Source organism: Limulus polyphemus, unplaced genomic scaffold (genome assembly GCF_000517525.1).
Source record: "Limulus polyphemus unplaced genomic scaffold, Limulus_polyphemus-2.1.2 Scaffold52, whole genome shotgun sequence".
In the NCBI taxonomy this organism is placed as follows: domain Eukaryota; kingdom Metazoa; phylum Arthropoda; class Merostomata; order Xiphosura; family Limulidae; genus Limulus; species Limulus polyphemus.
The window spans coordinates 1,284,328-1,301,005 of NW_013665662.1; the positions used below are offsets into that span (position 1 = coordinate 1,284,328).

General features: G+C 36.2%; 1 protein-coding gene across 4 annotated transcripts in view; it reads right to left on the bottom strand.

The window, feature by feature from the left end:
• Positions 1-12,565, bottom strand: part of LOC106463417 (ankyrin repeat and SAM domain-containing protein 1A-like) — a 42,809-nt gene extending 30,244 nt beyond the window's left edge. Inside the window, exons 1-4 of one of the 4 annotated variants that reach the window (XM_022391226.1) lie at positions 12,469-12,565; positions 8,126-8,830; positions 5,165-5,200; positions 4,618-4,668 (exon numbers count right to left, since the gene is read on the bottom strand). In XM_022391226.1, the coding sequence (XP_022246934.1) occupies positions 4,618-4,668; positions 5,165-5,200; positions 8,126-8,830; positions 12,469-12,516 (840 nt within the window). In that variant the 5' untranslated portion in view covers positions 12,517-12,565. Of the gene's footprint in view, positions 1-4,617; positions 4,669-5,164; positions 5,201-5,655; positions 5,678-8,125; positions 8,831-12,468 lie in introns of those variants that run through there. The other 3 variants (XM_013923445.2, XM_022391248.1, XM_013923453.2) reach the window with 3 other exon arrangements.
• Positions 12,566-16,678: the final 4,113 nt, after the last annotated feature.

The following is a 16,678-nucleotide window of genomic DNA, read 5'->3' on the forward strand; positions in this document are numbered from 1 at the left end:
GGCGTCCTTTAACATAACTGGTGTAAAGTCTTGAAAGAAGGAAGTGGCGTTCTTTAATATAACTGGTGTAAAGTCTTGAAAGAAGGAAGTGGCGTCCTTTAACATAACTGGTGTAAAGTCTTGAAAGAAGGAAGTGGCGTCCTTTAACATAACTGGTGTAAAGTCTTGAAAGAAGGAAGTGGCGTCCTTTAACATAACTGGTGTAAAGCCTTGAAAGAAGGAAGTGGCGTCCTTTAACATAACTGGTGTAAAGTCTTGAAAGAAGAAAATAGCGTCCTTTAATATAACTGGTGTAAAGTCTTGAAAGAAGGAAGTAGCGTACTTTAATATAACTGGTGTAAAGTCTTGAAAGGAGAAAATAGCGTCCTTTAATATAACTGGTGTAAAGTCTTGAAAGAAGGAAGTAGCGTACTTTAATATAACTGGTGTAAAGCCAAAAAATAAAAAGGAAACAGTGTGTTTAAACATAACCAATATAATGCACTGAAATAAAAACAATATGTCTTAGTACAACCAGTGTAATGTCTTGGAAGTGAAATATGTTCTTCGTCTCACTTTTTATCACTCTCTGTTTCAGTACTATCAACATAGATGGCGTCATATATACTTAAAAACATATCTCTCTTCAGTTTCAAATATAATTAAATCTTAGTTCTTAATGGTGTGGCCAAAACATGCATGCAGTTGGAAACACCAGGTTCTCTCATTTATATCTTCATTATTATTGTTTTTGGTAAAAACCGTTTACCATGTAATGATATAGTGGACAATAGGGCGCACAATTAACTCATCCTGAGTTATCTTCAAGCACCATGACGAAAACACCATCTTACTTGCAAACAAGACAAAACATCGTAGGTGAAAATTAATTACACGAACCATAAAACACTGTACAATAGAACTGATGACGTCCTTCTATACAAAACAACCGTCAACAATATGCGCTATAATGTATGCAAACAGACGGTTCCCACGGCAGAGTACTGTCATTGCTGAAATCATGTGGTAACTAAAAATTATCTCACAAGGTTATGAAGTTTATGGGCAAAATGTAAAAACCTTTCTTCAGATCCGCTTCGTGTCACTTGTACAGAAGAGTGTGTTAACCTTTCTTCAGATCCACTTCGTGTCACTTGTACAGAACAGTGTGTTAATCTTTCTTCAGATCCACCTCGTGTCACTTGCACAGAACAGTGTGTTAACCTTTCTTCAGATCTACTTCGTGTCACTTGTACAGAACAGTGTGTTAACCTTTATTCAGATCCACCTCGTGTCACTTGCACAGGACAGTGTGTTAACCTTTATTCAGATCCACCTCGTGTCACTTGCACAGGACAGTGTGTTAACCTTTATTCAGATCCACCTCGTGTCACTTGCACAGGACAGTGTGTTAACCTTTCTTCAGATCCACCTCATGTCACTTGCACAGGACAGTGTGTTAACCTTTCTTCAGATCCACCTCATGTCACTTGCACAGGACAGTGTGTTAACCTTTATTCAGATCCACCTCGTGTCACTTGCATAGGACAGTGTGTTAACCTTTCTTCAGATCCACCTCGTGTCACTTGTACAAAACAGTGTGTTAACCTTTATTTAGATCCACCTCGTGTCACTTGCACATGGCAGTGTGTTAACCTTTCTTCAGATCCACCTCGTGTCACTTGCTCAGGACATCGTGTTAACCTTTCTTCAGATCCACCTCGTGTCACTTGCACAGAACAGCGTGTTAACCTTTCTTCAGATCCACCTCGTGTCACTTGCACAGGTCAGTGTGTTAACCTTTCTTCAGATCCACCTCGTGTCACTTGTACAGGACAGTGTGTTAACCTTTATTCAGATCCATCTCGTGTCACTTGCACAGGACAGTGTATTAACCTTTATTCAGATCCACCTCGTGTCACTTGCACAGGACAGTGTGTTAGCCTTTATTCAGATCCACCTCGTGTCACTTGCACAGGACAGCGTGTTAATCTTTCTTCAGATCCACCTCGTGTCACTTGCACAAAACAGTGTGTTAACCTTTATTTAGATCCACCTCGTGTCACTTGCACAGGGAAGTGTGTTAACCTTTCTTCAGATCCACCTCGTGTCACTTGCACAGGACAGTGTGTTAACCTTTCTTCAGATCCACCTCGTGTCACTTGCACAGGACAGTGTGTTAACCTTTCTTCAGATCCACCTCGTGTCACTTGCACAGGACAGCGTGTTAACCTTACTTCAGATCCACCTCGTGCCACTTGCACAGGACAGCGTGTTAACCTTTCTTCAGATCCACCTCGTGTCACTTGCACAGGACAGTGTGTTTCGTTGAGTCGTATAACTAATTGGATTCTTAAGGTCATCGACGTGAAAGTCTTAAAAATTACAGATAGTTTCAACACCTGGCAGGAGAACATTTAGTATGTTTATTCTACCATTTTCCGACATTCACAAAGCTGAGGTTACTGCTCACATGATAAAAACAAACGCAACTTTGAACACCAGAATTAAGTAATTAGTTCGTCAGGAGAATTAAAAGTGCGACATATCACCTGACAATAGCGACATATTGTTATATACGGGGCCTTGTAAGTAAACATAAGTTGAAAGGTCAGAGAGTACTGCGATAGTAGTTTCTGTGGCATTACATATGAACGTACGTGTCGGTGATGTATATTATGTTGTATTCAGCAATGCTTTTTATACGTTTATTTAGCTGTTACTTCGATAGATACATTAGTATAAACACGCAACACAGTTTTCTTCCGTTCAGTCTTTGGATACATTAGATTTTTAATAAGGAGTCGATAAAAAGTTTTAAGGAAATTACTTGTACAGAGTTAATTGTAGTTGTTTCGGTCCATAGAATTACTAGTTGATGGCCACTCCAAGCTTGTCTGTATACAATATCTGAATAAGATCACAAGTCAACTACATCACATTCAAACAGCTATCTGAATAGTGCTTGTTTGTTTTTGAATTTCGCGTAAAGCTACACGAGGGCTATCTGCGCTAGCCGTCCCTAATTTAGCAGTGTAAGGAGTACAAGTGCGCCCAATGGCGTTGCTACAACAAATTTTCTCGATGTAAAATCAAACTCATTAAATATGTACCTTACCCTTTGATCACTATTCAGAGGCCCGGCATGGCCAGGTGGTTAGGGCACTCCACTCGCAATCTGCGGGTCGCGGGTTCGAATCCTCGTCATACCAAACTTGCTCGCCCTTTCAGCCGTGGGGGCGTTATAATGTGACGGTCAATCTCACTATTCGTTGGTAAACGAGTAGCCCAAGAGTTGGCGGTGGGTGGTGATTAGCCTTCCCTCTAGTTTCTTATTTCCATCAGTACCTAACGGGTCTGTGTGCGGAAAGCCAGGGATGAATAACTTATTCAGTGCAACGTTATTGAATGTGACCGTTTCAGTAGCGGTTCAATTATGTTGTAACGAAGTTTCAGTGTAAGCGGACGTACAATCTTAATATGCTTTCAAGGAGCGAATGTAATGCTTGATGACATGCCTAAGTTGGGTCAAGCTATATGACTTTTAGCGACTTTAATCACACTAGACTTGGTTCTGATACAAGATAATACTTGCTGTTTTTCTGCCAAGATCGTTATGGGTTACCTTGAATAAAAACCAATGGAGTCATACGCTGACCAGCAAGAAATCCCGATCTAAATCTCACAGAATCCTTTTGGGACGTCCTCGAACACCCTATGTGTCAACGTCTTAACCTAACACGCAACGGAAAATAATTTGGAGTTGTAATGATTAAGGAACAGAACAGCATTCTCCATAATGTTGTCTACCTATTGATCAGACATATTGATCTCACTGACTGTATCAGTGCTAAGGGAGCCCACACTCGTTACTTAGTATGTATCTCTATTTGTCAAATGTGACTTTCTCAAAAGAGGTGTTTCAATCAGATCTTAACTTTTGACCACTTTGATGGTATTCATGTTTCACTGGTTGTTACTGGCGACACATTATCACTAAATCTGATTAGTGATTTCTAGTCAATGAATAGAATTAGCTTTTAAAAGATAATTTCATACAAGTTATGTTGTGCATTTAGCTGAATAACAATTTAATTTTCACTTATTACGTACTACAGTATTTCTTGGTGTAAAGCACCCTCGTTTCACTACATTACAAACTGCAGATAGCAATGAAAGAATCATGAATTTTACGAAGCTTGAGCTTTATCAGTTCAAATTTGATGTCTGATTTGCATAACAATAAACTTGGAGATGTGACTGACATTAGTTAGACAGCGACATTGTCTTGTGCTATCTATAATATAACAAACTGTGGTTATCCTTTAATTATTTTGTGAAGCCTAGTTTTTGTTTGACATTGAAAACTTAAAAGAAACTAGGAACTGTCGAGCTTTGCAAACAAACTAATTATTATTTCTATTGAATAGAGAAAGCATGCGCACACCTGAACAGATACTTGGCGCTGTGTTGTTATGGAACGGGTTTTCAAATGAATTCTTTTATAATTATCCTCATTAACTTTTGGAGGAATTAAACTTGATTGAAAATTAAGATAAGCTGAATATTATAAACTTAATTTCCATAGTTTCCGGGAATCAAAAACAGTCGCGATTCTAACTAGAGTTACATACTCACTCTGGCTAAATTCAGACGATATGATAGATTATCTTGTAACTTTACTGGACACTGTAGGTGTAAACAATAGCAACATGAAAAGAAACCACCCTGTAAGATATACAAACCATTTCTATCTTTTTTCAAATATTACCCAAACCCTAGTTATTTCAATCGAACCTACCAAGTAACTAGACATCTCTCAATCTAGAACACTTTTGACATATTTATTCAGAAGGTTAGGCTTAATCAATGCTTACTTCATTCACAAAACTAAGCAAAATAATTACCCCATGTGACTACGCCTATCAGCCAAATTTGTAATGAAATTAGCAAGTACTCAAACTACAAAATATACCTTTCAAAACCAGTGATTATAAATAGATGATAGATGATGTCCAAGAATATTTATAATAGCCTTTGTATGAATATAAAATGTGATTGATAAGAAAGTAAAACAGTAATTCACAAAGAAACACATTAATTAAAACAGCTAAGCCATTCGTACACAATTAGAAATAAAACAAAAACATGACGATAATGAATATAAAACAAAAACCAAACTTACCTCGTCAATATCGGATGTTTCGTCACTTAATTCATCCTAAATTGATAGTGAATTAAAATAATTCATATAATAAAAAAAAACACTTAAGACACATAAAATATATATAAAAAAAAACACAAGTTGAGCAATGTATATTAGAAAACGTAAAATAAGAAAACGAACAAAATACATGCAAAAATCAAAATAATACTAAGTTCGTAAGGCAAGATGGTAATAAAATCAAAATACAACAGCACTTGCCTATTTGTAAATATGAATATAGTAAGCATCTTGGCAAATTAAAATTCAACTGTTTTACATAAGTTCGTTAAATCGGTATCTCAGTAAAAGATAATTGAGTTTTTTCTTTCTCATTAAAATAGTAACAACGATAAAAATCACACAAAGAATGTGTTTCATTGTGTTCATATCAATAATTCAAGACAGCCAAGAACAAGAACTCTTAAGGAACCTAATGTCATACCAACAGATGTATAAAAAGTTTATCTTACCAGTCGAGTTTTAGTAAGGGAAAGAAATTATTTTGTGACAACTCCTTAACCAAGTATGTCTTATCTGGCTGTTGAAATGAACGACAACGTAATTGCGAGATCTAGACAGGCTGTTTCTTTCAGCAGCCAATCAAATTTATGTAACATGTCTTTCCCTACCATGTATGTTTTTTTTTGCCCTTACATGACGTAACGCAAGAAAGAATAGTTTGCCTTTCTCGAAATAAAATTCCATTGCGTTTTACCCCTAGGTTGTCATTTCATCGAGGCATTATTTGGTGATAATTTTAATGTCATACATTTCGGCTCAGACCTGGATACAAGGTCGTTATTCATTAACCTACCAGTATGATAAACAAACACGTGTTGGAATGTGGAGGGTCAAGTCTTTGAGAGGGTCATTTAGTAATTTGATGCCAATCTTAAGGCATTGCACATATACATACAAACACAGTTAAAAACAAACGTGCATGTGATACATGCACATAACATAGTTTTATTCATAAAAACACGAAACTATGCGCATCTGTACGGTGATAATCTTCTATTAAAGCGTGACGTGAAAGAAGCACGTGCCTTTTGGAACGTTGCCTCTCCACTCTCCTAACGTACGAGTAGCAGATGATGTGCACGTGTTGACCGAGCTAATGATAAAAATGATCTCATTAGGGGGCTGTGTCAGTTATTCAAAGTTCAAAATTATTACAGAAAAAAATGATGAGACACACAAGGGTTGTACGCTTGCTCTTAATATAAGTACTTTAATTTTCTTTTAAACCGCCAGGGAAGGCCCAAAAGTCATAGTTATAACAGATTAATTAGTAACCATTATAAACCAATTATGAAAATCAACTATTAGGTTGTACAGGTATGAATGTTTGTACAGTGTGAGCTTTTCTCCAGTAACAGTTAATAGTTGGACAAGACAATTAGTGTGCGAGATAAAAAAATAGGAATAGTTTGTTTTGTTTTTTTCAATTTCATTTCACCACTTTTTATTTCTGTTCTTCAGAAAACTTACCTCTGTATATGAACTAGTTACGTTACATAGTATCAGCAGAACCCTGACGAATTCCCAACTTATCACAGCGTCAATATCTATTTACTTTCCAAAGAAAGCTGTAAAATCATATAAAACATTATTTAACAGAACGATAAAACCAATCAGGGCGTGAATATCTCTTTCATTAACTAGTAGATTCGAAAAACCGCATGGCTACTGATAACATCAGTTGCTTGAGAATGTTATATAATCAATGTCGACACGTCGGTCATGCTCTATCTGACAAGTGTAAAACTTGACAACAGCTTTGCAGCGTAGTTTCCATTACAAAACGCTCCGTTTTAAGACTGTCATGTTCAAAGTACAACACTCATCCTTGCAGCTTTCAATATTCCATCTAGTGTACAAGGATAATGGTTTTTTAAAGCCCGTTTGAACAGTCAGACCGCACAGAAATCTATGAGCGCTGCATCCGTCGACTTAACCGGTTTGTCTTCGTATGGGATAACAAGAATAGCTATTTTATTCTCCAGCTGCTTGAGGTATGCGACAGTTGACTGGATATGTCGTGAAAACAGCATGTGTACGCGCGAGTTGTATCGCTTTTCTAAACAGAGATCCTTCTCGTTCATTTTGCGTAGTGTTCCCTGGAACATGTGAACGGCTTTTGCCACTGTCCTTGGTGTCAGTGAATTTTCTGTTTGTTTGAGTTTTTATAACCCACTAGTAGGTGTAGATGGGGTACCGCTAGTTGTAGGTCTCTTTCTGGATGGCTCTGTATTTCTAGTTCATACATATTTCTTTCTTTTCCAATGCCATTAAATACAAAAGATATTCCAGTCTTATAAAGTCTACATTCCCAATTTGAACACAACTTTAAGGACTGAATGTATGATATGTTGCACCTGAAATGACTGTTACATACCCTTCCCAAAAGCGAAGAATTTTCGGTGGCATAACACTACCTACGTAAAACCAATCAATGTTAAAATGTAGTTCTGATACAATCTGTACCACCACTACTTTATGTTGTTTATATTGACTGTGTTTATAACGCGACTTGTTGATTTGCATAATAAAAATCGTTTTAATATAATGTATTCAACCCTGTAAAACCTATGAAAACGTGAATATCTGGATCCGTTAATTTAACGAATGTTTGTGTGATCACAGTCATTTACAGTGTGAATATTAGTCTGCTATTAGGGATCGTCGTTAATAACACATTAATAACATAGTCGTTAGCCACACACTGAGCGTGCTTAAGATAAGAATCACATTATCATGGTTTTACTGTTATTTTAAATAGATTTTTTGCAAACATCATAAAACCATATGATAAAGGATATATATATAACCTATGTGAATTTGTAAACCATTTATTTGGTATCTACAGCACATCATAACTATAGTATTTAAGATATAACCATTGTATTATAACAGCTATATATACACTTAACAACACACCTGACTCAGGGGTCGTATCTTCTCATGGATTCCATGCTCGGCAGTGGCTGGTGAAGGAGGTGGAAAATCCGGAGTAGGAGGTTGGTTATAATTCGTGGGACTCAATGGGATTTGCACTGTAGCTCTTTTATTTTGAAAGTCTAGAAAACTAGGTTTAGCTGTCATACTGTCCTCTCTAGTAAAAACACTGTGAGAACTGGTGAGTACCTTACCTTGAGTTAGAGCTGTCGTACTTTTGGAACTGGTTTGGACGGTTCCAAATGTGGTTAACTTACCACTAGCGATATCATCATAAAGCGCACTAAACGATTTTTCATAAAAGTCAGTATCGTAATCATTCACACTAGTTTCTTCATTCCCATTTACATATTTTTCTGTCCTTCCAGCATCCTCCATTACTGTTTCTTGATTATCAACAGTGCTTGCAACGGAATACGCGAGAACAACGTCCCGGTTTTCGTAATTTCCTACTATACTGTTCCTGAGTTTCATATCAACATAATCCTCTCCACCCCGTGTTCGTTTCACTACATGTTCTTTAACTGAGTTCACACGTGAGGATTCACCTCCTCCGATAGGTGGTGACTGATCGCTACCACTTGTTGCTAAACTGAGGTATTCGTAGGTTGAACCTGGTCGACCACTGTGAGGTCTGCTGCCTGGTGATACAGTAGCTATTGACCGTCTTGGGGGCTTAGCGGGAGGCTAGAAGAGATAATTCAGACTACTGGTTAAAACAAATAACAAACTAACATAACACACACATAGATAATTTGTATTTAAATTTATTTTGTTTTTCTTCTCAGAAAAATCTAACTTCTATTATAATCAAACGAAGAAACTTTGTTGAATGGACGGCAACTGCCTGTTGTAGAACCACAAGTGAAGGGGACGACGTTTCGAAAGTCTTACGCCTTTCGTCTTCGGAAGACTTTCGAAACGTCGTCCCCTTCACTTGTGGTTCAACAAAGTTTCATCATGAATACTCTGCCTAAACAATCTATCAGAGAATAATCAAATGAACTTTTTCGAAGCTCACTCTTTGTGGAACTGTTAGACTGTCTTCTGTAGCCACCTGGTGTAAACTACCATTACCGCTGGTTGATAACCCATTAACTAACAACAACGCACGAATACCATAAAAGTCTGATTAACATCGACCTGCACAAAGAAAAAACAACAACAAAATCCATTTTGTCATAAAAAGGGCAAAGAACAAAACAAAAGATTAATCAAAAACAGGGTGAATATGTATATTAATAAGAGACAAACATCAGGACAGTATTTTATTTTTTTACGAAACAGAAATTTCTGTAAATGAGTCCATTTTTACAGAATCTTCTGAACATGTTCGGTATCGTCACTACTGACACTAAAAGCCTTTGTATCAGGAGTGTTGACAAGTCATTGAGGTGTGGCTGGCAATCCTGCACCAACGTATTTTATCATGTTATCTCTCGATTTAGGTTTATATCTATTATTTACTGTACAATTTTATTTAACCAAGTAAAAACTGCACAAACGTTAAAGGCAGAATAAATGTTTTACCGAAATCGTTGTACTTCAGTTACAGTGTTTCTACTACACGCAAACATTGACCGCCCTTCCAATATGTTTTATCGTTACAGGTTATGAAAGTTCCATATAAATGACTCGCTTTAACACAAATTGTTATTATCATTCTAACCGGTCTGATGAAAGCTGATATTGTAGTCCTCGAATCTCCTATCTTGTGTGAGCAAATATATCTCGTATTTTAAGCTATATGTGTTTCTTCGAAACATATTTTAATTAATATAAATGTGTACTTTGTATGTGAAAGAGTGATCTTCTTAGTAAATGAACACATGTACATTTCATAAACATTTTCAGAGCTTAAAATGGCGAAACCTGCACCTTTACTTGGCTGGATAACAACAACGTTCAGGTTATTGGCATATTCTTTTAAGTCAGAAAACTCAATCTGCTTAAAAGAAAAAGGTGTGTTTTTTTTGTGATGGTGGTGGTGGGTATAAAAGGAGGACAATCCTTAATTTTTAAATTTAGTTTTGAAGAGACATTCTGTGTTTGATGGGTTAAACTAGGAAAGGATTTAAGAGCTCTGTAGCTACATTCAAACAGTAAAAATTAATTTGAGAAACTAACTTCATGGACTCCAAAATATAAAAAAATTGTAAACTCATTTCCAAAGTGTACTGATCAGCTGAACATGTTAACTAAGGCGAAATACTGATACTAGTTAGTACAAATAACACCTAAATGAAGATTATTTTCAAGTTTCTCGTTAAAGCTACAGACGAAGGTCGTTCACGGTCAAATAGCACAACACCACACAAAAGGAACAATTCATTCTTGCACTCTGACGAAAAAAACACGTTAACTCCAGCTAATTCTTCCTTGTCTTCTTTAATCTCGTTACAGGAGTTACGCTAACAGCAAAAGTATGCACCAGTAAGAAAAGTAATTTCCGATTCATTACAGCTATAAAAGAGTTATGGGCATCCATTAGTTACTTAAAGAAATGACATGACATGAAAAATAGAACACGAAACCAAGGATTTGTACACTTTAGTATTCGTGCAATATTCGTATTACTAAAAGTGATCATAAAGGGGAAGAAAGGGTGATAAACATAATCCATTCATTGTAAAGCAGGTTAAGGATGTGAGGGTTTGAAAGACAATACTTTGCTCTAGTTTAATCACGAGACAACTTGTTGCATGAGTCAACGCTGACTCAGAGAATCCAGTATACCGATGGAACTCACTAAGGGAACAACAGCACGATTTCCACCAGATTTATTAGGTATTATATAATATGTTATCGTAAGTTAACAGGAAAATACAGAATTCGTGACTGTGTAGTGTTCTCGACATATTTGTTATAGAAGTTTAATGTAATAGAACGTATACGAAATACAGTTATATCTCTCTCTCCACTTGCAACAAGAACGAGGAACGAAAAGCCATTAAATAAAATAAAAGGGTTTATTCGATATTTCATCTATACATTTTACAGTATTGTTGTTTTCTTGTTGCAAAGTTATACAATGAGATATCTGCACTCTGTCCACCGAAGAGAATCGAGCCTCGATTTTTGCACTGTTAGTCCGTAAATTTACAAGAGGAGAGTTTACGGTAATAATATCCATAAAAACTTCCCATTAGCTCCTTAAAAAGCACTTACAACTGCAAAAACTTTGTTGTTTAACATAAAAAAGCTGCATGTATCTATACTAACGGATTACAATTTTTTTTGTGTGTGTGATATGTTTTTAGTTCTTTGTTTTTGAAACTGTAATGGCGGTAAACAACCAAAACATCTTTCTTATTTGATTATATATGCCTAATAGCCCAGAATATGTCACAGATCATTCAATAAGTAGCCAGATATTACAGTGTAAATTATATATAAAAGGCTAATTCACAAATAATACGACAGAGCGAAGCTCTGTTGCTTACCTTACGGGGACTACAAGTTTAGAAACAAATGCCTTGTATTAATTATTTAAATGATAACGAAAAGAAATGATAAACGGTCCCCTTTTTAACTCTTTTCTTTCTGAACTGGACACAAAATTTAATCTTTCATCCCGTAACTGACCCCACTAAAACACAGATATATACAAGAAACAAAAAACGTCTCCTACTTTAAGAGACACTATACATGTATGTGATGGGCCATTGAGAGAGATCTTAGATTACGAATGTGATATTCAGATTGTTGTGTCTGTGGAGGTTCACTACTCAAACTAAAGTCAGTCAAAATCTTGAACTTCAAACTGAAAATCTCAGTAGATGGGTAAAATGTTACTGAGGATACTACATTATTGGGAACCATGATGTCTAATTTTTGTTGGGATATCCTTCAAAATTCTTTGTGTATTTTACTTTTCTCGATCTGTTCGGCAATAATCAAATTTTACATTAACAGTTTATTGTATTCTACAATTGTAAAGATCAAAGATCTAACATTTACCAAAGAACTACACACAAACATTTCAAAGTGTAATAGACTACAGATATACTAAGTTAAAACTACTGAAACATAAGTTTCAAGTCTAATAAAAAAAATTAAAGTATTAAAAAAAAACTAAAACATAATTTAGGAAACAAACGTTATTTTCATATAATTGTTATAAACATAAAGTTGCTGTTGTTTGAAGTTAAGCACAAAGCTACACAATGAGCTATCTGTGCTCTGCCCACCACAGGTATCGTATCGAAACCGAGTTTCTAGCGTTGTAAGACTTAGAACTGTATTATTCCTAAATCTACTCATAAATATTATTCAAAGTAAATTTGGGAACTTTTCATTGGGATATTTTTCAAAACTGCACAAACCTGTGGTTTCCCAACACCACCTCCAGTTGTTGGTTGTAGTGGTGCCATTGGAATGTAGCTGCTAGTACTACTGCTTCGAGACGATGATGCTCCACTTGAATCTGAAAGAGTCATGATTTTTTATGAAGCAAAGTGTCAATAAGAGCGATTAGATAGGGATTTTGCCCATTTTTAGAATATCTTTAATTTACCTATGTTGTATTTATTTTATTTCACACACATGTAAAAAAACGTAAACAATTACCAGAAAATCACCATGATTCTTGTTCATAACTCTTCTATTTCACAAACCATGTATGCTAAGTGTTCACAATCAACCTTCAGTTACTTGAAGTTTCATTAATATTTGGTGTAGAAGGTGGTCTTGAGAGCCAAAATGTTACTTTTGTGCCATTTGAATACCAGGAACCACATTACTGACATTATGTAGAAAGAGCAACCCATGATTCCTGGGCTTGCATGACACAAGTAATACCAGGATAGGATAGACAGGTAACTTTGACTGTCATGCTGAGTGCAGAGAGTGGCTGTCAACCCACTGCCCACTAGTGAGGTCAATCTGAAGCCTCCACTCCACCTCCTGCATCCTAAAACAGACTTCATGTATAGCTCACTTTTGGTTAAAGTATCATTTGTGGCTTGTTACTGGTAAAGAGGGTCTTGTGGTCCACCACTGAGGCCAATCTGAGCTCTTGTCTCTGCATGCTAAAATAGATTTCATGTATAGCTCACTTTTGGTTAAAGTATCATTTGTGGCTTGTTACTGGTAAAGAGGGTCTTGTGGTCCACCACTGAGGCCAATCTGAGCTCTTGCCCCTGCATCCTAAAATAGATTTCATATATAGCAAGTTTTCATTGTAATGTATAATTTTTGGCTTATGACTGGAAAAAGGGTGTCTTGTGGGTCTTGAGGCCCACAGACTTGTTTAGGTTGCCCAACAGTGCATTACTTGAAACATTATTGACCCACAAGTCATATAATTCACCCTCAGAAAGATGTACTTGTGTGTATTATACACTGACAGTGAATGTTTACACAAAGAAGAGCATCCCTTTCACTACTGACCTAGAAGTCATATAGTTCACCCTCAGAAATGTTTACACAGAGAAGACCATCCCTTTCACTACTGACCCAAAAGTCATATAGTTCACCCTCAGAAATGTTTACACAGAGAAGACCATCCCTTTCACTACTGACCCAAAAGTCATATAGTTCTCCCTCAGAAATGTTTACACAGAGAAGACCATCCCTTTCACTACTGACCCAGAAGTCATATAGTTCACCCTCAGAAAGATGTCCTTGTGTGTATTATACACTGAGAGTGAATGTTTACACAAAGAGGACCATCCCTTTTACTACTGACCCAAAAGTCATATAGTTCACCCTCAGAAATGTTTACACAGAGAAGACCATCCCTTTCACTACTGACCCAAAAGTCATATAGTTCTCCCTCAGAAATGTTTACACAGAGAAGACCATCCCTTTCACTACTGACCCAAAAGTCATATAGTTCACCCTCAGAAAGATGTCCTTGTGGGTATTATACATTTTACTTCAGTTGGTACACACCTAGTGTCAGTGACCATAGACGCTCTTAAGATAACAATGGAAAGTTCAAAATTGAATCACCTGCTTCATGTTTTCTCCATACCAAACACTATTTTATCAAACCTTTGTATTGTACAATCTTTCATTGTGTGATGAGTTGTTTTACCACTTGCAAAAAGCACACAAGTTTTCTATTAAAGGGATTTACAAGTTGTTAAAAATCATGTCCAGTAGCTTCCACAGTTTGATGCAACCACTTACTGCTTCTACCACCCAAAGAACTTTTGTTGCAAGCCTGTACACTGTTGTTACACTCCTTTTATAGAAAGAATGACGTGGATTTTCACACTAGTTTCCCAAGGATATCCAATGCATCACTGTAACTCCTCTGTCCACATATAATTTTGTATATAAAAAAGTGCATGGGTATTTTTTGTGTCCATGAATCAGGGAATAAAAAGCCGTAAACGAATATATTCTAAAATTATCATATATAATCCTGGTTAAAAACAGTCAAACAGAACAAATCACTCCGAAAGTAGAGCCATCTGTTGAATATATTTATAAATATTTTAATGACAAATAAATCACAACAAGTATAATTCGCAGGCAGTTGAGTTTGAAAGTTTTTTTTCCTTCGCATGTCTCCATCAGAACCTGAAGAAAATACACAGAAATGAACAGAAGCGTTAATCAAATACTAATTCATATGTTTGGTTGCCTACTTCAATAATCATTGTCAACATGTTGTTAATTAGTTGTTAAAATACAATTATTTTACATCATAATGTCAGTTGCTTAATCAAGCTGAGAAAGTTTATAAACTTGGCAAGTTTTTGTGATGCATTTGGATAGATTTTATACTTCAAGCTGAGATTAATCACTTGTACGGTGAATGAAACTGAAATTTGATTGAAAAAAAATGTTTAACCATTAAGAGATATTGACAGTATTTGCACATTTATTTATACAGAACTATGAGGCTACCAGTGTTCAGTAGTAGAGGGAAACAAATCTGTTAACTGTAACAATGGCTATGTGGCAAAATATATTTCTAAGCTTTAGTATTAGACTCGAGGTTAATATGCTAATAAGAACAAACACGATTCTAATCTCAGGCTAGTCTAAATTTACCACAGTATTAATCTTGAGGCTTGAGCGATGGTGATATAACCTTCGAGTTAGTGCAATTATAACTTTACCCTGAAGACTACAGCCATCATAAATTTACCCTTGAGGCTAACACAATTTGTGCAGTAATGATCTTAACCTTAGAACTAGTGCAATTAAGATCTTAACCTTGAGAAGGAGTGGGGCTTGTTATTAAGTTCGGTGTAAGGAACATTGGTTTAAGTTGAGGGAGGTGAGAAAGTGGCCGACTTTTGTTCAGTCCCTATAGGATTAGGAGATTACAGCACTCTAAGTCGTTAGAAAATTACTGGATATAACGGCTCGATGTGGGGATTACTGAACCACCTATGATTATGACACGTTGTAATCTGATATCAGGGAAATATGTGTGTTCGGCGTGGTTTTTGAAAAGGGGATATAAAAATAAGAAGTTTAACAGAAGAGAAAAAAGACCGAGAAATGTGAGAGAAAACGAATTAACTCAGAGGGGCGAAAGAAGAAATATGCTGCCAGTAAGAAACGAAACATAGTTTTAAATCTACGTGCTATTGATTATAGTAATAGACAGCAAGTTCATGACTTCTTTGCCTTGATTGGCCGAGAGCGCATCACGTGGTAGTTATCAATTTTCAATGTCACACTGTAAATGAATTAGTTCGTGTGACACATGTGAGAATAAAATTAACTTTGTTTCCAGATTAACTGTCTCACTGATTATCTATTATCAAACAGCAAAATTTTCTAAATTTCATGACTCTAGTTTGGAGCACACTACCTCTAGCAGTAGCAGGAGTCCGTCACTTTACGAAACACCGCCTCCTTCAAGGGAAGTTGACTCTCTTTCTGTCAGTTCGGCTTACCAACCTACTCCTAAGGCTCGACTTCAGTCAGCTCGAATATCTCGATCATCTGATTCAGAAACAGTCTTGTATGAAGTGCCACCACCTGGGAAGCGATTCTCAGATCCAACAGAGCAGAATTCCACCCGTCAAGTCGTCAGACAGGGAGATAAAGGTAAAGGTAAAAAGAAACTAATGAAAATGAATAAGTTTTCTGTTCAGGATTTTTCTAATAATTCCAATTTGATTTCTCCGTAGGTGTTGTTATCCAGTAAGAAGTAGGAAGTCTATGCATTCACTTGCCTTACTTCTACATGCTAATAAAATTTCATAAAAAGCACGAGAACTTTTAAACGTTTAGCCTTGTTGTAAACCGCATTTCTGACACCACTTTGTTCCCATCGTGCTATTACTCGTATTTTGCTTTCCCTTCATCCTTATTATGATTGTACTCATTCTATCAGAAATCGACTCACACCAATTTAATCATAATGATTTATTTGTGTTAGCTTAAAACAAATACTAACTTAGACAATTAAAAGGTCGAGTTGAGTCAAATTACGATTTTTCTTAAAAGAAATTGTTTTTTTGTTGTTTCAAATTATCAAGCTCTATCTTCATAGTGAAAATATCCTTGCTACAGTTTTGTGGAAAGACTGAAGTTTAGTTTAAATCATGAGTTTCTTCTTGG